This window comes from Nerophis lumbriciformis, linkage group LG18 (genome assembly GCF_033978685.3).
Source record: "Nerophis lumbriciformis linkage group LG18, RoL_Nlum_v2.1, whole genome shotgun sequence".
NCBI classification, from domain to species: domain Eukaryota; kingdom Metazoa; phylum Chordata; class Actinopteri; order Syngnathiformes; family Syngnathidae; genus Nerophis; species Nerophis lumbriciformis.
The window spans coordinates 14,202,371-14,227,023 of NC_084565.2; the positions used below are offsets into that span (position 1 = coordinate 14,202,371).

The window sequence follows — 24,653 nt, forward strand, 5'->3', positions numbered from 1 at the left end:
GATTCGATAATAGGCTCGAACTCGATAATTTCTTATCAAACATCATCCCTACTAAGCAGTGAGACACAACATTGAAAACGGCATGTACAGCTGTCCTGTCCTGAACGGGTCAGGACAGAGCATGCCTATGAGCGACCCCAGCACCTGTACGGTTCCGGTTCTTGAACAGTACATCAGTGCAGTTCTTGTACAGTACATCAGTGCGGTTCTTGAACAGTACATCAGTGCAGTTCTTGTACAGTACATCAGTGCGGTTCTTGTACAGCACATCAGTACAGTTCTTGAACAGTACATCAGTACAGTTCTTGTACAGTACACCATACAGTTCTTGTACAGTACATCAGTGTGGTACAGTACCTTGCACAGCCCCCTTCACAACAGAGGTGAATCCTTTCCACAGTGCATCTGGGTCAAGTTCCACATGCCCTGTCGTCGGGTAGAGCGGAACCAGCTAAATACACAAAGACAAACAGGGAACCATTGACGGGTATATGTGTTCAGATAGTGACAGGAAGTGGGTCGTACCTCTGCAGTGGCAGACCCACGAACATGCGCCGTCTTGTCATACACGTGACATCTGATCGATGTCGTGCCCACGTCTACTGACAATATCAAACTTTCCTTCGTGATGCCGTTCCTCTGAGTCCCCATTGTAGGACCGTTCTTCTCCTTCATGGCTCCTCACATTGGTGGTCATCGGCTGATCGCTCCGTCGTTGTTGTTAAGTGACTCAACCTTCGGACTCGGGTGCAACTTTCACTGGTGTCACCCTGTCCCACTTCCCAACTCCCGCCCAGCGCCGATAATGAAACAAGGCCACATTTCATCAGGGCGCATAGCAGCGCATGACACAGGTTCGAGCCTCGTCCATTATGTCCTGTATCACTGTATCCAAGTGTCGGCCAGTTTGATACTAGAGACGCCCATAAAGGGCTACCCTAAAAATATATGGTTTGGCTTTAGAAAAAGTCAAATTAGTTTTGAATCTGCTCAAATTTCACAATCTCTCTCTTCTTTTGGGCAACACCAGAACTGTCTGGTTTTACGCATGCGGATTCTTCTTCTCTTTGATATTCGGCAGACTGGACGCATCTTAGGCGTGTTGCTGCCCTCCACTGGTCTTTTTCTTCTTTTCAGTTTTACGGCAGCTGGCATTCATCTGTGTTGTATTACTGCCATCTTCAGTTTCATTTTATAATTATTGTTCAAAAACTCCCATTGATTGATTGATTGAAACTTTTATTAGTAGATTGCACAGTGAAGTACATATTCCGTACAATTGACCACTAAATGGTAACACCCGAATAAGTTTTTCAAGCTGTCAGAAGCCAAGTTATGTTATATTCCTAATATTTATTTATGCAAGTTTGAAGTATCAATTATCTAAACACAGTTTTGTTTGCATATATTCAGGATGTGTATATATATATATATGTACATATATATATATGTATATATATATATATATATATATATATATATATATATATATATATATATATATATATATATATGTATATATGTATATATATATATGTATATGTATATATGTATATATATATATGTATATGTATATATATATGTACATATATATGTATATATATATGTATATATATATATATGTATATATGTATATATATATATGTATATATATATGTATATATATATATGTCTATATGTATATATATATAGACATATATGTATGTATGTAGTAATGCTTGACTTGGTGAATTCTAGCTGTCAATATACTCCTCCCCTCTTAACCACGCCCCCAACCACGCCCCCCACCTCCCAAAATCAGAGGTCTCAAGGTTGGCAAGTATGCCCAAGACTCCTCAGGACCTTCGTATTGTGAGGCAGATGCACTAACCCCTCTGTCACCGTGCTGCCCCTACAAGATAATCATCACAGTATAAATTGAATTATCTACATTATTTACAATCCGGGGTGTGGGATATAGGGGGGGGGCAAGTATTGGACACAGAGAGAGAGATAATAAATAAATGATAAATGGGTTATCCTTGTATAGCGCTTTTCTACCTTCAAGGTACTCAAAGCGCTTTGACAGTATTTCCACAATCACCCATTCACACACTGATGGCGGGAGCTGCCATGCAAGGCGCTAACCAGCATTGTCTTGCCCAAGGACACAACGGACGTGACTAGGATGGTAGAAGGTGGGGATTGAACCCCAGTAACCAGCAACCCTCCGATTGCTGGCACGGCCACTCTACCAACTTCGCCACGCCGTCCCATCAGAAATTATAAGAAAATGTCACTACATTTAATTGTTTACATTTGATTATTTACAATCCGAGGAGGTATGATGAGGAAGGGAGGGTGTTAGTTTAGGGCTGAAGTTGCCTGGAGATGTTCTTTTAGTGCGGTTTTGAAGGAGGATAGAGATGCCCTTTCTTTTACACCTGTTGGGAGTGCATTCCACATTCCACATTCCCATACTATTTCCCTTCCATTTTCAGTGTTCGCAAGATTTGTCATGCTCTTCAGCGTCCTATCCACAGGTCCCAGTACCCTCAGTTTTTCTGTCATAGTCAGTCTTTCTATATTATATTTAGTACATTCCAAAAAAACGTGTTTTACTGTTTTTAATACTTTACATTGTTCACAAATTCCTGCAGGGTGTTGCCAAATTAAGAACAATTTATCATTTAAATAGCTATGCCCAATCATAATTCTGCTCATTATTACTACTAAAACCCACTACTACCGACCACGCAGTCTGATAGTTTATATATCAATGATGAAATCTTAACATCGCAACACATGCCAATACGGCCGGGTTAGCTTACTAAAGTGCAATTTTAAATTTCGCGCAAAATATCCTGCTGAAAACGTCTCGGTATGATGACGCCTGCGCGTGACATCACGGATTGTAGAGGACATTTTGGGACAGCATGGTGGCCAGCTATTAAGTCGTCTGTTTTCATCGCAAAATTCCACAGTATTCTGGACATCTGTGTTGGTGAATCTTTTGCAATTTGTTCAATGAACAATGGAGACAGCAAAGAAGAAAGCTGTAGGTGGGAAGCGGTGTATTGTGGCAGGTGTTGTGCCGGATAACGCACCCCCGCCGTAGAATGCACCCCCTGGCTGTTGTGCCGGATAACACAGCCGGTGTTTCATTGTTTACATTCCCGAAAGATGACAGTCAAGCTCCTGTGGAGAACTGGGACAATGGAGACTCTTACCAGGAGGACTTTGAGTTGGATACGCAGACGCGGTACCGTGAGGACGCATTCAGCTGCGGCTTCCAAACATTTGATCGCTTGCCCGTACGTGCGTGCCGCTATGTGCATGTCACGTACGTAACTTTGGGGACTTTGGGGAAATATATGTGCTGCATGAACTTTGGGGAGGTGAACGGTACTTTGGGCTGTGGGATTGAGTGTGTTGTGCAGGTGTTTGAGTTGTATTGGTGGGTTATATGGACGAGAGGGGGGAGGTGTTTGTTATGCGGGATTAATTTGTGGCATATTAAATATAAGCCTGGTTGTGTTGTGGCTAATAGAGTATATATATGTCTTGTGTTTATTTACTGTTTTAGTCATTCCCAGCTGAATATCAGGTCCCATCCGCCTCTCACAGCATCTTCCCTATCTGAATCGCTCCCACTGCCCTCTAGTCCTTCACTCTCACTTTCCTCATCCACAAATCTTTTATCCTCGCTCAAATTAATGGGGAAATCGTCGCTTTCTCGGTCCGAATCGCTCTCGCTGCTGGTGGCCATGATTGTAAACAATGTGCGGATGTAAGGAGCGCCACAACCTGTGACGTCACGCGCATATCGTCTGCTACTTCCGGTAAAGGCAAGGCTTTTTTATCAGCGACCAAAAGTTGCGAACTTTATCGTCGATGTTCTCTACTAAATCCTTTCAGCAAAAATATGGCAATATCGTGATATGATCAAGTATGACACATAGAATGGACCTGCTATCCCCGTTTAAATAAGAAAATCGCATTTCAGTAGGCCTTTAATGTTTCCTTACAGTCCCTCTCCATCTTGGAACCCGGACCTGGTTCTGAACAGAAAACAACTGCCTTCCTTTTTTATAATTTTCCCAAATTATTTGTCACTGCTGACTAGCACTCTGTCCAATTATACTTTTGCCTTCCCTCTTAGATAACCTAATGTTTACACCAATCTCATCTTTCTTGGTTGCTGTTTTTGCGAGCCTATCTGCTCTTTCGTTTCCCAATATTCCCACATGAGCAGTTACCCATACAAATACAACTTCTATTCCTTCGCTCATCATTCTGGAGTGGATAAATACAATTTCATACAATATTCCCTGATGGCACTGAGCATTTCCTGACTCAATGTGTCGTAAGAATTGAAACAGAATCACTACATATTAATATCTTCCTGTATCCACTTTCTTCAGCCCATTCTAGTGCCATTAATATTGCAAGCATTTCAGCTGCATACACACTAATATAATCTGATGTTCTCTTGCAACACCCAAACTAGTGATCCGGTACTGATATTGCTGAACCGGTCTTATTCTCTGGGTCCTTGGATCCATCCGTAAATATCTGAGTCCAGTGATTATATTTGGTTTCAACCAGGTTATATATAAAACAGGTTACAGGTTGCAAGTCAGAAAACTTCACGCATACATGATGCGCCACCTTCGGACCATCATGGACATCTCCTGGAGAGACAAAATCCCAAACACAGAGGTCCTAAGTCGTGCTGGACTGCCATCGATGGATGACATCTTAACCCAAACGAACCTGAGATGGGTCGGGCATGTAGAGAGAATGAGTAACGAGCGGCTCCCTCGGCATCTGCTCTACTCACAGCTGGAGGAAGGGAAACAAAACCGAGGGAGGCCAAGGCTACGGTACAAGGACACCGTTAAACGGAATTTGAGGGAACTGAAGATCGACACTGCAACCTGGCAGCTGAAGGCAAAAGACCGGGCTGAGTGGAGGAATATGATCCGACCGAAATGAAATAGTCATTGTCGCGCCCGACAGACTGCTATGATGATGATGATGACATATAAAACTCACCAACAATATCTGCATTCCTCTTTCTTTGTTTAACTGACAGTAATTCAAGGTCCACTTTGTGTTTTCCAAATAGCCATAGAGGATGAGTTGGGCACACTACAGTCTCCTCAAACTTCTATACCCGACACACCCATACTCTGAGCTATCTGATTTCCTTTACAGCCAAAACAGTTTATTTCACCACTTTCACTTTCCCAGCATGCCTGGGTCACAACTTTTCCTCTCAAATGAATCCAATAATGAGCTAAAAGTTGGTCTCTTCTCACTTGTAAAGGCATTTCTCCTTTCAACTGGTCTGTTTTTACCCATTTCCTTCATCACTACTTGGTGTTCCCGGCTTAATATGCTTTTAAGTGAAGTGTCCTTGCTTCCAGTTTCTGACAGTTTTGCTCTCTCTACATTGTATTAATTGCATTCTTTGAGGATATGAGTGAGGCTTTTTTCTCCACATGAGCATTTCCCGCCAGTGTGCTTACCATTCTTTGCCGAGCCTTGATTTAGCACACAGTGGCCCAGCTTCAGTCTTGTATACACCATACTTTAAAACTTTGCGGGTGTTTTATATGTTGGATTATAAGGAAAAATAGTACCCAGCAGGCACAAAACATTGATACAATGTTAATTATACGTACACGTCCTTCTAAAGGGACTTTGAAACAACGTTGAAAAATAGTTGTATTTGTAAATTGACACAACGTTGATGTTTAACGTTGGATCCTTGACCAAGTGACCAAAATTCAAAGATCAAATCAGCACATTGATTAAACATAGTCAAAAAGCATGTTGTTTCAACGTTATGTTTGAGTTGCTCAACGTCAGGACCTAATTCAACAAGTTCTCAATGTTGTTTCAATGTCTGGTGCCTGCTGCGATATTATTGTTTTTTGTTCTTCTTATAACTGTGTTACATTTCATTATTATGCATAACATAACTGTCTGTATTACTTAATTTATTATGCATAAATAATTGGTATTTGGACATTTGTCCATCGATACAGAGTTGTCCATATTCCAATTGTGATCCATCAAAAAATCATTTTTACATCTCTGATACAAAACTACTAAGCAGACTTCATTTTATTATGACTTTTCACTTTCAAGTCATACCAAGAGGTCAACATTGAGGAAAAGTGTGTGCAGTTCTTAATTGATCAGCGCTCCAGTAAAAGGAGTAGAGGTGATATGCATACCATTTATCACTTGTACAGCATTGAAGAGAAACTGCACATTTTAGTTTTATTTTGCCCCTACTTTATTCAAACGCCTTGAACCTTTCGTTTTATGGGGTAGGGTAGACTTTATCTATGCACATCATTTATGCATTTTTCCGGGTTTACATGCTTCACATGCCGCCAATTAAATGGTTCACATTAAATCAAATGCACTCATAGAATCATATGAGGAGCCGTTAGGGACATTATTCAGAATTACCTCTTACATACCTCCTCTCTGAGCTGCCACCTTACCGTGGTAGAGGAGTTTGCGTGTCCCAATGATCCTAGGAGCTATGTTGTCCGGGGGTTTCTATGCCCCCTGGTAGGGTCTCCCAAGGCAAACTGGTCCTAGGTGAGGGATCAGACAAAGAGCAGCTCGAAGACCTCGATGAAGAACACAAACAAAGGACCCAGATTTCCCTCGCCCGGACGCGGGTCACCGGGGCCCCCCTCTGGAGCCAGGCCCGGAGGTGGGGCACAGCCCGAAGAGGCAACGTGGGTCCCCCCTCCAATGGGCTCACCACCCATAGCAGGGGCCATAGAGGTCGGGTGCAGTGTGAGCTGGGCGGCAGCCGAGGGCAGGGCACTTGGCGGTCCGATCCTCGGCTACATAAGCTGGCTCTTGGGACGTGGAACGTCACTTCGCTGGGGGGAAAGGAGCCTGAGCTAGTGCGTGAGGTGGAGAAGTTCCGGCTAGATATAGTCGGACTCACTCCGACGCACAGCAAGGGCTCTGGAACCACTTCTCTTGAGAGGGGCTGGACTCTCTTCCACTCTGGCGTTGCTGGCAGTGAGAGGCGACGGGCTGGGGTGGCAATTCTTGTTGCCCCTCGGCTCAAAGCCTGCACGTTGGAGTTCAACCCGGTGGACGAGAGGGTAGCTTCCCTCCGCCTTCGGGTGGGGGGACGGGTCCTGACTGTTGTTTGCGTTTACGCGCCAAACGGCAGCTCAGAGTACCCACCCTTTTTGGATTCACTCGAGGGAGTACTGGAGAGTGCTCCCCCGGGTGATTCCCTCGTTCTACTGGGGGACTTCAACGCTCATGTTGGCAGCGACAGTGAAACCTGGAGAGGTGTGATTGGGAAGAATGGCCGCCCGGATCTGAACCCGAGTGGTGTTCTGTTATTGGACTTTTGTGCTCGTCACAGATTGTCGATAACAAACACCATGTTCAAACATAAGGGTGTCCATATGTGCACTTGGCACCAGGACACCCTAGGCCGCAGTTCCATGATCGACTTTGTAGTTGTGTCATCGGATTTGCGGTCTTATGTTTTGGACACTCGGGTGAAGAGAGGGGCGGAGCTTTCTACCGATCACCACCTGGTGGTGAGTTGGCTGCGATGGTGGGGGAGGATGCCGGACAGACCTGGCAGGCCCAAACGCATTGTGAGGGTTTGCTGGGAACGCCTGGCAGAGTCTCCTGTCAGAGAGAGTTTCAATTCCCACCTCCGGAAGAACTTTGAACATGTCACGAGGGAGGTGCTGGACATTGAGTCCGAGTGGACAATGTTCCGTACCTCTATTGTCGAGGCGGCCGATTGGAGCTGTGGCCGCAAGGTAGTTGGTGCCTGTCGTGGCGGTAATCCTAGAACCCGTTGGTGGACGCCGGCGGTGAGGGATGCCGTCAGGCTGAAGAAGGAGTCCTATCGGGTTCTTTTGGCTCATGGGACTCCTGAGGCAGCAGACAGGTACCGACAGGCCAAGCGGTGTGCGGCTTCAGCGGTTGCGAAGGCAAAAACTCGGACATGGGAGGAGTTCGGGGAGGCCATGGAAAAAGACTTCCGGACGGCTTCGAAGCAATTCTGGACCACCATCCGCCGCCTCAGGAAGGGGAAGCAGTGCAGTGTCAACATCGTGTATGGTGCTCTGCTGACCTCGACTGCGGATGTTGTGGATTGGTGGAGGGAATACTTCGAAGACCTCCTCAATCCTACCAGCATGTCTTCCTATGAGGAAGCAGGGCCTGGGGAATCTGTGGTGGGCTCTCCTATTTCTGGGGCTGAGGTTGCCGAGGTAGTTAAAAAGCTCCTCGGTGGCAAGGCCCCGGGAGTGGATGAGATCCGCCCGGAGTTCCTTAAGGCTCTGGATGTTGTTGGGCTGTCTTGGTTGACAAGACTCTGCAGCATCGCGTGGACATCGGGGGCGTTACCTCTGAATTGGCAGACCGGGGTGGTGGTTCCTCTCTTTAAGAAGGGGAACCGGAGGGTGTGTTCCAACTGTTCTGCCACGGTTATTAAGATGACTTTATTTAGTGTGTGTTTATTTCCGAGTCATTTCAGTTGGTTCTGTTAAGTGAGCTGTACCTTTAAGAAACACGCAGATAGGTCACGTGTTTAGGCTCCGGAAGTATTTCAGACAGGTGCGCACAACTCCGCCTCATTCCTCGTGTTTCTCAGCAAACTATCACATCTTATGCTGTTCGTGGCATCGTTGGTATGTACCCATATTTAATGTTTGTAGTACACAATGGGTCATATTTAGCTGTGAAATGTGTGTGTTTATGATGTTAGACGATCTCTGATTGCATTACATGTCGGCTAACTTTCATTTGTTGTCATCTGCCGCCATCTAGTGGACGTTTGTTGTACTGTTACTTAAGACAATTTAAACAGTAGAAAGCATATATGTCACTGATATTATTAATCATAACAAAACATACAGTGGTGTGTGACAAAGTTAAACTTAGATTTAATTCAAATGCAATACTTGATAATCTGTGGTCTGTGATATGACATTATTAAGTTCATTTAATTCATACATTTACATTTACAACGTTTGTGTCCTACAGTTTTACCCTTGCAATTGTCAATAAACCTGGCCTCCATCAGTCAACCTGGTGTTCAGAGTTTTGATGAGCGGAAGGTGTTGAACTTACTGCCTTCGTGTACAAGTGTGCTTAAGGAAGGCAGGATACCAACTATCGTGGGATCACACTCCTCAGCCTTCCCGGTAAGGTCTATTCAGGTGTACTGGAGAGGAGGCTACGCCGGATAGTCGAACCTCGGATTCAGGAGGAACAGTGTTGTTTTCGTCCTGGTCGTGGAACTGTGGACCAGCTCTATACTCTCGGCAGGGTCCTTGAGGGTGCATGGGAGTTTGCCCAACCAGTCTACATGTGCTTTGTGGACTTGGAGAAGGCATTCGACCGTGTACCCCGGGAAGTCCTGTGGGGAGTGCTCAGAGAGTATGGGGTAACGGACTGCCTTATTGTGGCAGTTCGCTCCCTGTATAATCAGTGTCAGAGCTTGGTCCGCATTGCCGGCAGTAAGTCGGACACGTTTCCAGTGAGGGTTGGACTCCGCCAAGGCTGCCCTTTGTCACCGATTCTGTTCATAACCTTTATGGACAGAATTTCTAGGCGCAGTCAGGGCGTTGAGGGGATCTGGTTTGGTGGCTGCAGGATTAGGTCACTGCTATTTGCAGATGATGTGGTCCTGATGGCTTCCTCCGGCCAAGATCTTCAGCTCTCACTGGATCGGTTCGCAGCCGAGTGTGAAGCGACTGGGATGGGAATCAGCACCTCCAAGTCCGAGTCCTTGGTTCTCTCCCGGAAAAGGGTGGAGTGCCATCTCCGGGTTGGGGAGGAGATCTTGCCCCAAGTGGAGGAGTTCAAGTACCTCGGAGTCTTGTTCACGAGTGGGGGAAGAGTGGATCGTGAGATCGACAGGCGGATCGGTGCGGCGTCTTCAGTAATGCGGACGCTGTATCGATCCGTTGTGGTGAAGAAGGAGCTGAGCCGGAAGGCAAAGCTCTCAATTTACCGGTCGATCTATGTTCCCATCCTCACCTATGGTCATGAGCTTTGGGTCATGACCAAAAGGACAAGATCACGGGTACAAGCGGCCGAAATGAGTTTCCTCCGCCGAGTGGCAGGGCTCTCCCTTAGAGATAGGGTGAGAAGCTCTGTCATTCGGGGGGAGCTCAAAGTAAAGCCGCTGCTCCTCCACATCGAGAGGAGCCAGATGAGGTGGTTCGGGCATCTGGTCAGGATGCCACCTGAACATCTCCCTAGGAAGGTGTTTCGGGCACGTCCGACCGGTAGGAGGCCACGGGGAAGACCCAGGACACACTGGGAAGACTATCTCTCCCAGGTGGCCTGGGAACGCCTCGGGATCCCCCGGGAGGAGCTGGACGAAGTGGCTGGGGAGAGGGAAGTCTGGGCTTCCCTGCTTAAGCTGCTGCCCCCGCGACCCGACCTCGGATAAGCGGAAGAAGATGGATGGATGGATGGACCTCTTACATACACTACTGAAATGCTCTCACATAAACAACTGAAATCTTTTTCTCACACACACACTACTGAAACACTCTTATACACACTACTGAAACACTCTTACATACACTACTAAAATGCTGGGGCGTGGTTGGGGCGGGGGCGTGGTGTCTGTGTGTAAATATATATATATATATATACCGGTATATATATATATATATATATATGGTTACTTTACATGCAGTCGGCTTTTGGCCCCTGGTCAAATTTGTTTTTTAGCCAAATGCGGTCTCCAAGTCAAAAAGTTTGAACCCCACTGGTCTACCCCTATAAATGTAGCTTACCACTACCATAATGTCTAGTCCGTTATTGTTATTATTCTATTCGAGTTCTTGTACGTCCCGCTGTTGTCTTTTGAGATCGCTCGCGTCTATGTATCAACAATGTGGAGAATGGAGACGTGTTATCGATGAGGCAGGAGTTAAAGATGAAGTGCATCAAAATGTTGTTTTGCAAAAGGTTGCTCAACTTGATTGTTGTGGTTAAGCACCTGCAGTGAGTAAATTCGTCAAAAAGATGGCGCCATAGCACAAACAATAAAAAACTTTTTTGTATTTGCTTGTTTTTTTTTTAAAAAGCTATTTGCTTTGCGGCCGTTAGCTGCACTGTTTTATACGCCGCAATGTTCAAAGGTTAGGAAAAGCGAAGCAGTTTATAGTCAAGAATTTGGGGTCTATAATGCAGTGTTTCTGAGCGCTGTTCTCCACACCTACTCTTCATTGGTGACCAAGGGACTCACCTGCCTCTGACCACAGATGTTACTTTTTCTTGTTGGGTGGTATCTTCAGACCTGACGTAGTTAGGGACAAATTGACTTGGTAATCAACTTAACTAGTTCATGAACTTGTTTTATGGAAAATGATGACGCCGCTTAACATGCAGACTTTGTTTGTTTGTTTTGTTTGCTTGACTTTCACAGCGTGCAGCACGGTGGGAGAGGGGTTAGTGCGTCTGACTCACAATACGAAGGTGCTCAGTAGTCTGGGGTTCAATCCCAGGCTCGGGATGTTTCTGTGTGGAGTTTGCATGTTCTCCCCGTGACTGCGTGGGTTCCCTCCGGGTACTCCGCCTTCCTCCCACCTCCAAATACATGCACCTGGGGATAGGTTGATTGGCAACACTAAAATTGGTCCTAGTATGTGAATGTGAGTGTGAATGTTGTCTGTCTATCTGTGTTGGCTCTGCGATGAGGTGGCGACTTGTCCAGGGTGTACCCCGCCTTCCGCCCGATTGTAGCTGAGATAGGCTCCAGCGCCCCCCGCGACCCCAAAGGGAATAAGCGGTAGAAAATGGATGGATGGATGGACTTTCACAGCAGCAATTCTCCTTCTCACCTGCCACACACACACACACACACACACACCGTACTTGCCAACCTTGAGACGTGTTATGTGTTTATTTTGTTTAGAATTCAGGTGGGATTTGATTTGGTGCGCGGCATATATTTGCTGTGCGCAGAGGACGCTTGAGCAGTGCGCAATTGCGCAGGCGCGCACCTTAGAGGGAACGTTGCAGTAATAACTACAGTAGTTTTATCAAATGCATTACTTGGAGAGTAGACGTCTACATTATCTCCTTCAAGCTGCTTTCCCCGTCAACTACACTATCAGCAGCTTCTCTATTTTTTCATGGATAAATTGCCACCGCTTCGATATTATTTTAACATTCTTGGCCACCGTTAGACTCACTTTGACGCTTTGTTGCATGTTTGACGCATGTTTGACGCAGTGAATATCCTCCGCTTCGTCTTCTCATGCTAGCGAGTAAGACAAGATGTTTTGGGTGGATCTTACGAGATCCAATGTGACATGTAATGCTCAAACTAATAGCAGGAATGCTTGTAAGTCAAATCTTTGCTTCCAATTTAAAGTGTACGCATTAGCCGAGAGACAGCTCCTATTTCAAAACAATAAGTACTAAGTTGAGGTACCACGTGCACCTATGTGCAAACCCCAAAACCAGTGAAGTTTGCACTTTGTGTAAATCGTAAATAAAAACAGAATACAATTATTTGCAAATCCTTTTCAACCTATATTCAATTGAATAGACTGCAAAGACAAGATACTTAACGTTCGAACTGAAAAACTTTGTTATTTTTTTGCAAATTTGGAATTTGAGGCATGCAACATGTTTCAAAAAAGCAGGCACAAGTGGCAAAAAAGACTGAGAAAGTTGAGGAATGCTCGTCAAACACTTACTTGGAACATCCCACAGGCAAACAGGCTCATTGGGAACAGGTGGGTGCCATAATCTGGTATAAAAGCAGCTTCCATGAAATGCTCAGTCTTTCAGAAACAAGGATGTGGCGAGGGTCACCATTTTGTGAATAAATGTGTGCGCAAATTGTCGAACAGTTTAAGAATAACATTTCTCAATGAGCTATTGCAAGGAATTTAGGGATTTCACCATCAAAGGTTCGTAATACCATCAAAAGGTTCAGAGAATCTGGAGAAATCACTGCACGTAACATTGAATGCCCGTGACCTTGGATCCCTCAGGCGGTACTGCATCAAAAACCAACATCAGTGTGTAAAGGATATCACCACATGGGCTCAGGAACACTTCAGAAAACCACTGTCAGTAACTACAGTTGGTCGCTACATCTGTAGGTGCAAGTTAAAACTCTACTAACCAAAGCGAAAGCCATTTATCAACAACACCCAGAAACACCGGCTTTACTGGGCCCGAGCTCATCTAAGATTGACTGATGCAAAGTGTAAACGTGTTCTGTGGTGTGACGAGTACACATTTCAATTTTTTTTTGGAAACTGTGGACGTCGTGTCCTCCGGAACAAAGAGGAAAAGAACCATCCGGATTGTTATAGGCGCAAAGTTCAAAAGCCAGCATCTGTGATGGTAAGGGGGTGTATTAGTGCCCAAGGCATGGGTAACTTACACATCTGTGAAGGCACCATTAATGCTGAAAGGTACATACAGGTTTTGGAGCAACATACGTTGCCATCCAAGAAACCTCTTTTTCATGGACGCCGCTGCTTATTTCAGCAAGACAATGCCAAGCCTCATTCTGCATGTGTTACAACAGCGTTGCTTCATAGTAAAAGAGTGTGGGTACTAGACTGGCCTGCCTGTAATCCAGACCTGTCTCCCATTGAAAATGTGTGCCGTAATATGAAGCCTAAAATACCACAATGGAGACCCCGGACTGTTGAACAAGTTAAGCTGTACATCAAGCAAGAATGGGAAAGATTTCCACCTGAAACGCTTCAAAAATTGGTTTCCTCAGTTCCCAAATGTTTACTGAGTGTTGTTAAAAGGAAAAGCCATGTAACACAGTGGTAAAAATGCCCATATGCCAACTTTTTTGCTATGTGTTGCTGCCATTAAATTTTAAGTTAATGATTATGTGCAAAAAAAAATCAAGTTTCTCAATTCGAACATTAAGTATCTTGTCTTTGCAGTCTATTCAATTGAATATAAGTATTTGCAAATCATTGTATTCTGTTTTTATTTACGAATTACATAATGTGCCAACTTCACTGGTTTTGGGTTTTGTACATATGCACATATATACCTGCATGCACATGTAGCCTGCACCACGTCCTGCCGGGAGGGACCGCAGATGGGGGGACACCCCCTTGGGTGACCGATGCATGAAGTCATTTGACATTGCATGATGAGTGCGTGTACACCATTCCTTCTCATGCGTTTTGACATATATTTTCAATAAGTCACACAATGAAAATGTCTTGCAAAATGGTAAATAATGATGAAAATAATAATGATAACTATTTTATGAATGCCTAAGGACGGGTTCCCATCATTAAAGTACAACGTGAACATTCACTCATGTGGAGACTGCGTTTCTCTCCAAGTTGTTCTTTGTCTGCGTTTGGCTCTTCAGGGGAGAGTGCTCCAGTTACTAAGACCAGTGTTCCCAGTTCAGGCGAGGAGGCGGACAGGATCTACAATACAGAGGAACACAAGCAACACACACTCTTCTGTGGCTCACATGTTATCCAGAGTCGTCGTGGGGCGGATGAGCTGGTGAAAGTGGTCGTGGTCAGAACAGGTACCAACTACCATACTTGCCAACCTTGAGACCTCCGATTTCGGGGGGTGGGGCGGGGGGGCGTGGTTAGGGGCGTGGTTAAGAGGGGAGGAGTATATTTACAGCTAGAATTCACCAAGTCAAGTATTTCATATATATATATATATATCTAAGAAATACTTGACTTTCAGTGCATTCTAGCTATATATATATCCATCCATCCATCCATCTTCTTCCGCTTATCCGAGGTCGGGTCGCGGGGGCAGCAGCCTAAGCAGGGAAGCCCAGACTTTCCTCTCCCCAGCCACTTCGTCCAGCTCCTCCCGGGGGATCCCGAGGCGTTCCCAGGCCAGCCGGGAGACATAGTCTTCCCAACGTGTCCTGGGTCTTCCCCGTGGCCTCCTACCGGTTGGACGTGCCCATAACACCTCCCGAGGGAGGCGTTTGGGTGGCATCCTGACCAGATGCCCGAACCACCTCATCTGGCTCCTCTCGATGTGGAGGAGCAGTGGCTTTACTTTGAGCTCACCCCGGATGGCAGAGCTTCTCACCCTATCTCTAAGGGAGAGCCCCGTCACCCGGCGGAGGAAACTCATTTCGGCCGCCTGTACCCGTGATCTTGTCCTTTCGGTCATAACCCAAAGCTCATGACCATAGGTGAGGATGGGAACGTAGATCGACCGGTAAATTGAGAGCTTTGCCTTCCGGCTCAGCTCCTTCTTCACCACAACGGATCGATACAGAGTCCGCATTACTGAAGATGCCGCACCGAACCGCCTGTCGATCTCACGATCCACTTTTCACTCACTCGTGAACAAGACTCCTAGGTACTTGAACTCCTCCACTTGGGGCAGGGTCTCCTCCCCAACCCGGAGATGGCACTCCACCCTTTTCCGGGCGAGAACCATGGACTCGGACTTGGAGGTGCTGATTCTCATCCCAGTCGCTTCACATTTGGCTGCGAACCGATCCAGTGAGAGCTGAAGATCCTGGCCAGATGAAGCCATCAGGACCACATCATCTGCAAAAAGCAGAGACCTAATTCTGCAGCCACCAAACCAGATCCCCTCATCACCTTGACTGCGCCTAGAAATTCTGTCCATAAAAGTTATGAACAGAATCGGTGACAAAGGGCAGCCTTGGCGGAGTCCAACCCTCACTGGAAATGTGTCCGACTTACTGCCGGCAATGCGGACCAATATATATATATATATATATATATATATATATATATATATATATATATATATATATATATATATATATATATATATATATATATATATATATATATATATATATATATGTATATATATATATATATATACATATATATACATATATATATATATATATATATATATATATATATATATATATATATATATATATATATATATATATATATATTTTTTTATTTTTTTTTATTTTTATTATATATATATATGTATATATAAATAAAATAAATACTTGAATTTCAGTGTTCATTTACACATATACACACACATAACACTCATCTACTCATTGTTGAGTTCAGGGTTGAATTGTCCATCCTTGTTCTATTCTCTGTCACTATGTTTCTAACCATGCTGAACACCCTCTCTGATGATGCATTGATGTGTGGCACGCACAAAAGTGCTTTCATCAAATGCATTAGAGTCTGGAATCTTCCATCTCTCCCTAGCATGGCCCAAAACCGGTCAATCTTTGCTTCCTGAGGAAGATCTTCAGTGCCAAGCACTTGGTAGTCCACTACTTCTTCCCGGAGGCTATCCAGGTCCAATCGCAGCTGCGGCTTGGAACTTACAAGCTGTTATGAGAGTAGCGTATGTGTGTGTGTGGCCCTTTAATAGGTGAGCATGTGAGGTGAGTGACGTCAGTGAGTGTGTGGGCGAGAGAAGAGAGGGAGTGGTAGCGTGAGTGCGGGCGGGGACTATTTTGTTTTGTGTTGGATTGGCTGTGTGCTAGCAATCAATAAAGCAAGATTTGCAACTAATCGCCGGACTCAGGCAGGAAAGGTGCAACAAAGCGTATTTCTTCATCTTACTCGTCGTCGGCGTCGCCATGGCTGTATCTTCCTCGTTCTTCTGCTTCGTCTCCTTGTTGTGTGCGCAGTTGTGCATTGCACTCTCTAAAAGCCGTATATGTTATTGATGTCATAGATGGCAGTATTGTCCTGTTTAAGAGTGTCACAACATTGCTGTTTACGGCAGACGAACTGCTTTACGGTAGACAAAAACATGACTGCTGTTGTTGTGTGTTGTTGCCGCGCTTGGAGGACGTTAATGAAACTGCCTAACAATAAACCCACATAAGAAACCAAGAACTCGCCCTGGATCATTCTACAGTTATAATGTGTTTGGGCAGGCACACTGTTTATATCGTGGGAAAGCGGACTCAGGTCCGCATGGAGCTGGAGGGGGCGTGGCCTCCAGCTCTGCCTGAATTTCGGGATATTTTCGGGAGAAAATTTGTCCCGGGAGTTTTTCGGGAGAGGCGCTGAATTTCCCGGAAAAGGGTGGAGTGCCATCTCCAGATTGGGGAGGAGATCTTGCCCCAAGTGGAGGAGTTCAAGTACCTCGGAGTCTTGTTCACGAGTGAGGGAAGACTGGATCGTGAGATTGACAGACGGATCGGTGCGGCGTCTTCAGTAATGCGGACGCTGTATCGATCCGTTGTGGTGAAGAAGGAGCTGAGCCGGAAGGCAAAGCTCTCAATTTACCGGTCGAACTACGTTCCCATCCTCACCTATGGTCATGGGCTTTGGGTTATGACCGAAAGGACAAGATCACGGGTACAAGCGGCCGAAATGAGTTTCCTCCGCCGGGTGGCGGGGCTCTCCCTTAGAGATAGGGTGAGAAGCTCTGCCATCCGGGGGGAACTCAAAGTAAAGCCGCTGCTTCTCCACATCGAGAGGAGCCAGATGAGGTGGTTCGGGCATCTGGTCAGGATGCCACACGAACGCCACCCTAGGGAGGTGTTTAGGGCACGTCCGACCGATAGGAGGCCGCGGGGAAGACCCAGGACACGTTGGGAAGACTATGTCTCCCGACTGGCCTGGGAACGCCTCGGGGTCCCACAGGAAGAGCTGGACGAAGTGGCTGGGGAGAGGGAAGTCTGGGCTTCCCTGCTTAGGCTGCTGCCCCCGCGACCCGACCTCGGATAAGCGAAAGAAGATGGATGGATGGATGGCGCTGAATTTCGTGAGTCTCACGGAAAATCCGGGAGGTTTGGCAAGTATGCCAACTACCTACCCATCCTCTTACAGGCTTTAGCACAGAAAAAGGTCAGCTTGTGCACTCCATCCTCCACCCTAAACCCACCAACTTCAAACTGCATCGTGATGCTATGCATTTCATGATGTGTATGGGGGGGTTGGCGGGGATTGGCTTCATTTACACGTGGGGTATGTCCCAATGTCACATATTGGGGGTATGTCCCAATGTCACATATTGTTAGCATTGTTGCATGTCCAACAGTTTTCTGCCATGTATATATATATATATATATATATATATATATATATATATATATATATATACATATACAGGTAAAAGCCAGTAAATTAGAATATTTTGAAAAACTTGATTTATTTCAGTAATTGCATTCAAAAGGTGTAACTTGTACATTATATTTATTCATTGCACACAGACTGATGCATTCAAATGTTTATTTCATTTAATTTTGATGATTTGAAGTGGCAACAAATGAAAATCCAAAATTCCGTGTGTCACAAAATTAGAATATTACTTAAGGCTAATACAAAAAAGGGATTTTTAGAAATGTTGGCCAACTGAAAAGTATGAAAATGAAAAATATGAGCATGTACAATACTCAATACTTGGTTGGAGCTCCTTTTGCCTCAATTACTGCGTTAATGCGGCGTGGCATGGAGTCGATGAGTTTCTTGCACTGCTCAGGTGTTATGAGAGCCCAGGTTGCTCTGATAGTGGCCTTCAACTCTTCTGCGTTTTTGGGTCTGGCATTCTGCATCTTCCTTTTCACAATACCCCACAGATTTTCTATGGGGCTAAGGTCAGGGGAGTTGGCGGGCCAATTTAGAACAGAAATACCATGGTCCGTAAACCAGGCACGGGTAGATTTTGCGCTGTGTGCAGGCGCCAAGTCCTGTTGGAACTTGAAATCTCCATCTCCATAGAGCAGGTCAGCAGCAGGAAGCATGAAGTGCTCTAAAACTTGCTGGTAGACGGCTGCGTTGACCCTGGATCTCAGGAAACAGAGTGGACCGACACCAGCAGATGACATGGCACCCCATTTCCTTTGGAAATCGAGGTCCCAGAGTCTGGAGGAAGACAGGAGAGGCACAGGATCCACGTTGCCTGAAGTCTAGTGTAAAGTTTCCACCATCAGTGATGGTTTGGGGTGCCATGTCATCTGCTGGTGTCGGTCCACTCTGTTTCCTGAGATCCAGGGTCAAAGCAGCCGTCTACCAGCAAGTTTTAGAGCACTTCATGCTTCCTGCTGCTGACCTGCTCTATGGAGATGGAGATTTCAAGTTCCAACAGGACTTGGCGCCTGCACACAGCGCAAAATCTACCCGTGCCTGGTTTACGGACCATGGTATTTCTGTTCTAAATTGGCCCGTCAACTCCCCTGACCTTAGCCCCATAGAAAATCTGTGGGGTATTGTGAAAAGGAAGATGCAGAATGCCAGACCCAAAAACGCAGAAGAGTTGAAGGCCACTATCAGAGCAACCTGGGCTCTCATAACACCTGAGCAGTGCCAGAAACTCATCGACTCCATGCCACGCCGCATTAACGCAGTAATTGAGGCAAAAGGAGCTCCAACCAAGTATTGAGTATTGAACATGCTCATATTTTTCATTTTCATACTTTTCAGTTGGCCAACATTTCTAAAAATCCCTTTTTTGTATTAGCCTTAAGTAATATTCTAATTTTGTGACACACGGAATTTTGGATTTTCATTTGTTGCCACTTCAAATCATCAAAATTAAATGAAATAAACATTTGAATGCATCAGTCTGTGTGCAATGAATAAATATAATGTACAAGTTACACCTTTTGAATGCAATTACTGAAATAAATCAAGTTTTTCAAAATATTCTAATTTACTGGCTTTTACCTGTATATATATATATACAAAGTCCTTATATCATAGTCCTGGAGGAAGTTCCCTAGGCCAGAGGGCATATTGTAATAATACATGATATACATCACAATACTAATACTTTACAACATATTTTCTTTGTCACCTGTAACACAAATTAAATGAAGACTGATTTTTTTAAACAATGTATTTATGATTAATTTGAACTTGTTACAAAAAAGTATAGAGCATCCTTCAATTTAAATTTGTTTTTGTAGTAGTGTGGCCCTTGGTGAAAAAGATTGGACGGCCCAGGGTTTGAATTCTACCCAACCGTAGGCTTGACATTCATGTGACACTTTCTGTCGAGGCAAAATGTATTTAATCTGATCATCATTCGGATTAGAACGTTACTGTGTACATGGACCCCGGAAAAAATGATTTGATTACGATGTGCGGTTTTATGCATCACACCTTAAATCAGAGTACTTTATTTTGATATGCGCAGCACATACCGTAAACAGAAGAAGAAGAAGCAGTGACTTACGCTGTAAACAAAAATGGATTTCTGCATTTCTGCTTGTCCAATGTTGTCACGTTATTTATCAATCAGTTTTTATTTTGGTTCGCTACTTTTGTTTTACCTTTCTTTAAGAAATGGAGCTGTTCTGTACCCTCCAGACCATAGTTTTGTTTTTGCTAGTCTGGGATTTAGAGCAACAAACTCAACAGTATATACACTGTTACTTTTGTACATGTTGAATGTGGGAGACAGCAGCAAGACAATGGCTTCATTCTGAAATAGATTAAATATAGTCCCCACTCCACCACCAAAGTGTAGCAGTAAGAATAACTTCCTAACTCTAACCCTTGAGATCCGAGCACAAACATGTTGATCTGAACAACCTTAATGATAACTATGATAACAATAATAATAGTTTCCTGAGGTACTATAAATCAATTTCCAGCCAAGGTGTATGAAACGTTGCAGCTACAGTCAGTGGTGGAAGCAGAGCAAGAACCCATTTTGCTGGGAAATAATGGCTAAGGTCTTTTTAACAGACCAGACCTTGTTGATTTGGAAGGGGGTATATTCGGTGGACAGTAAATCAGTATGGCTTTGTTATATTCGAATGTCATCCTTCCCTTAAAGCAGGGGTGGGCAATTAATTTTTACCGGGGGCCGCATGAGCAACCCGAGCACTGCTGGTGGGCCACATCGACAATATTTCAATTAAATTTTGCTCAATATTATTTTTGATATATGCCGTAAGATAAATAATAATAATAATAATAATAATAATAATAATAATAATAATAATAATAATAATAATAATAATGATAATAATAATACTTTCATTTAACCTAACTTAACTTTATACCAAAAGCAGATTGCTTTTGATGGTTTTATTTTTAACACTGTCTTACACTACACTTCCTGATGTATAATACAATGCAAAAATGTCAATTTCTGCACAGGGTTAACTTAAAGTTTATCCTGCATCCTCTTTAAAAGTCCAACATTTTTCACCAGCAGATTTGGACAACCATCTGTTGTCACACCTGCCAGCTTGTCCCATTTCAGTCTTAACATGTCCAAACACGCATTTACCTATGTATACAAGTCATTACCTGTGGTTGTCCCTTTTAATTGACTGCATGGCTGCCAGCTCTTCCGTGATTTGAAAGTCTGCAGTTATCCCACGTAAGAAGATGAGCAGCTGGGCGGTGTCACGTACATCACAGCTGCCATCCAAAGCCAGCGAAAAACAGTCAAAATCGGCCGTTCTGTTCTTTAGCTGAAGCTCCAAATTTCCGGGTATATCAGCGCAACAGAGTTCAATAAGCACTCCTTAAACTCTCCGTCAGAAAACGCCTTACTTTTTCTGGCGATTTTGTGAGAAATTACGAAACTTGTCCTGACGGCTGCATCTCAGGGGGTGTGAAATATGGCAAAAAGTCCTTGTTGGGTTTGCAGTTTTACCATCAACGCATCAGCCTCCCTTGCGCGCGCTTCATCAGACAGATTCCGGTATTTTTCCTCGTGCCTCGTCATGTAGTGGCGATTCAAATTATATTCTTTAAACACAGCAACATGTGTACCACACATTAAGCACACGGCTTTACCTTTAATTTCTGTAAATAAATACTTGGCAGCAATGTTCCCTCTAATTGTTCTTGTGTCACAAAAACTCCCTGAGCATTCAGTGGCGCACATGTGAGCAACATCACACGTGGCAATACCAGCAGCACACCTGTCTCAAACCAATCTTTTATAATAACACTCAAATGAGAGGAGTCATTAAAATGAGATTATTTTGTAATATTAGTCATTTGGCCCACTTGTAATGAAAATAAAATAAATCTTGTTTTTCATAAGCTATGGATTAGTATTGTACAATATGTCTGGGTGGGGGTCCTGCTTTGGAAATCATGTGTACCCCTTTCAGAGAGCACATTTAGTTGCCCTTATACATCCTCATGTTGCACAATGAAATGTAAGCATAGTGTGCATTCCTGTAACTTTTTCTAGTAACAGCATTCCATGATTAATATAAATACATTAACATTAGTAATAAATGACAGTAGAATAAGCACATGAATGACTGAGGAGTCATTGTGTAACTTTGTGTGGTGTTTGAATTGTCCGACTTTTTGTGTGGCCATAAACGCACCAGTGGCTTAGTGCTATGCGTGTTGGTGACAGATGACAAATTGGTTTTGGCCTGGTTTGTACGGCAGAAAATGACTAATTTTTCGAGATAGAAGTGTTTTACTCATGTTTTTGGTATGGTTATGGCCGAATATAAACAGTTTTGCTCAATAAAGTGATCGATATAATTCCTGTCCTCGAAGCATCTCGATAGACGTTGCAATAATTGAACGGTGTTCAATTGAACGGTGTTGACGAACACCGTTAGGGCCGCTTGTTGTCACTGTCACTCAGACTAGCATTGCACAATTACACAGAATAAATGTGTTTATTTTGTTTAGAATTCAGATGGGACGATTTGGTGCGCGTCATATATTTGCTGTGCGCAGAGGACGCTTGAGCAGTGCGCAGTTGCGCAGGCGCGCACCTGAGAGGGAACGTTGCTTGGCAGTTCATGTCTTGTTGAAAACATGGCATTCGTCATCAACTTTTCTCTTTTTAGCGTCTTGGGTGTAAACCGTGCATCACTTGTCGCTGTGCACCTTCACTCACAAGTTACACACGGACATACGCCCATAAATAACACTTTTCAAAATAAAAGCAGGACAGTTGTATTGCGCGCACGACATAGATGTTTTTTTAACTTTATTTTGTAATTTGTGATTGCAGCTGTTCACATTCACTCACAATCACGCACGCGCATACGTCCACATGGAAGTAATACAAATAACACTTTTCAAAACAAAAGCAGCACCGTTGTATTGCACACTCGACATAGATACTTTTAAAAATTTATTTTGTAATTTATGATTGGTCTCACGCGGGCCGGACAGGGACGCACAAAGGGCCGGATGTGGCCCGCGGGCCGCAGAATGCCCAGGTTTGCCTTAAAGGTAACTGCACTTTCTTTGGAATTTCGCCTATCATTCCAAATCCTTATGTAAGACAAGCACACACGTTTTTCTTTTTTTTTTTAAATGCATTCTAATTAGTAAATAAATGCGGGTTAGGGTTTAAGTTTGCTTACAATGCAGCCTGTGGGAGTCGCTCTATTCTGCTTATCAAGCGCTCTAAACCTTTATTAGGTTTTTTTTAAACATGTAAGTGACAGGCACATTCATAATGTATTTTGATCATTTTAGGCGTACAGCGGCACATAAATTTAAAAAACGCATCACGTCATTTGTTTTTTTTCCTTCATCACTGATTATTACTCACTGCAGACTTTATAAGAGCCAACAAATATAATAAAACATCACTTACAGTACAATGTCTGCTTTCACTGTGATGCCGACTGACAAGAGGCTCCTTATATTTTCCCCATTTCCGGGTGTAAATAATTTGCCAGAGTTGACCAACTCGTCGGAGGATGTCCTCCTTCTTATACTTTCAAGGTGAAAAACATGATTTATTATCTAGAAAAAACTTTGATGAGCACCAAGGCGGTAAAGCAGCTCACCGGTTGGTAATGTCAACAAAGCCACCCAAGCTAGTTAGCTCCCTCTGACCACAGCCGCTATAAATAGTTCATCTGCCTTAGCGCTTATAATAACAATATCACTAATACACCTCCTCCACCACCGAGTTTGAATACCCAAATGATCCAACGAGCTATGTTGTTGGGAGCTACATGCCCCTGGTAGGGTTTCCTAAGGCTAACTGGTCCAAGGTGATGGGTCAGACGAGGAGCGATTCAAAATACTTTTATGAAGGAAGGAAAATGGAGGAACCGAAGGAACCGGGTCCCCACTCTGGAGCCAGGCCCAGGGCAGGAGCTCGTCAGCGAGCGCCTGGTGGCCGAGACTTTCTCCACGGAGCCCCTACGGGCACAACCCAAAAAGAGAGACGTGGGACCGCCCCCTCGCAGACCCACCACCTGCAGGGGGATCCATGAGAGTCTGGTGCTATGTGGACTGGGTAGCAGTCGAAGGCAAAGGCCTCGGCGACTCGGTCCTCGGTTGCCAGATCTGGTTGTCGGGACATAGAACGTCACCTCTTTGGCGGGGAAGGAGCCTGAGATTATGCATGAGGTCGAGAGATACACAGGGAATAGGCGGCGAGCAGGTGTGGGCTTATTATTAGCTCCCCAACTTGGCGCCTGTGTGTTGAAGTCCTCACCGGTGAAAGAGAGGGTTCTTTCCTTGAGCCTTCAGGTCGGGGGACGGGCTCTGACTGTGGTTTGCGCGTATGCGCCAAATGGCAGTTCGGATTAGCCTGGAGGGGGGACACTGGATGGAGTGCTGCCCTGCCCACGTTGGCAGGGACAGCGAAACCTGGAGGGGCATGATTGAGAGGAACAGCCTCCCCGATCTGAACCAGTGTGGTGTTATGTTATTGGACTAGCCACAGTTTGTCCATAACAAACACCATGTTCAAACATTAGTGTACCTACAAGT

General features: G+C 44.5%; 1 protein-coding gene across 4 annotated transcripts in view; it reads right to left on the reverse strand.

The window, feature by feature from the left end:
* gk5 (glycerol kinase 5) overlaps nt 1-1,072 on the reverse strand; it is a 29,390-nt gene extending 28,318 nt beyond the window's left edge. For 3 of the 4 annotated variants that reach the window (XM_061977707.2, XM_061977708.2, XM_061977706.2), the window contains exons 1-2: nt 526-1,072; nt 358-451 (exon numbers count right to left, since the gene is read on the reverse strand). In XM_061977707.2, the coding sequence (XP_061833691.2) occupies nt 358-451; nt 526-675 (244 nt within the window). In that variant the 5' untranslated portion in view covers nt 676-1,072. The remainder of the gene's footprint in view (nt 1-357; nt 452-525) is intronic. The other variant, XM_061977709.2, reaches the window with a different exon arrangement.
* Nucleotides 1,073-24,653: the final 23,581 nt, after the last annotated feature.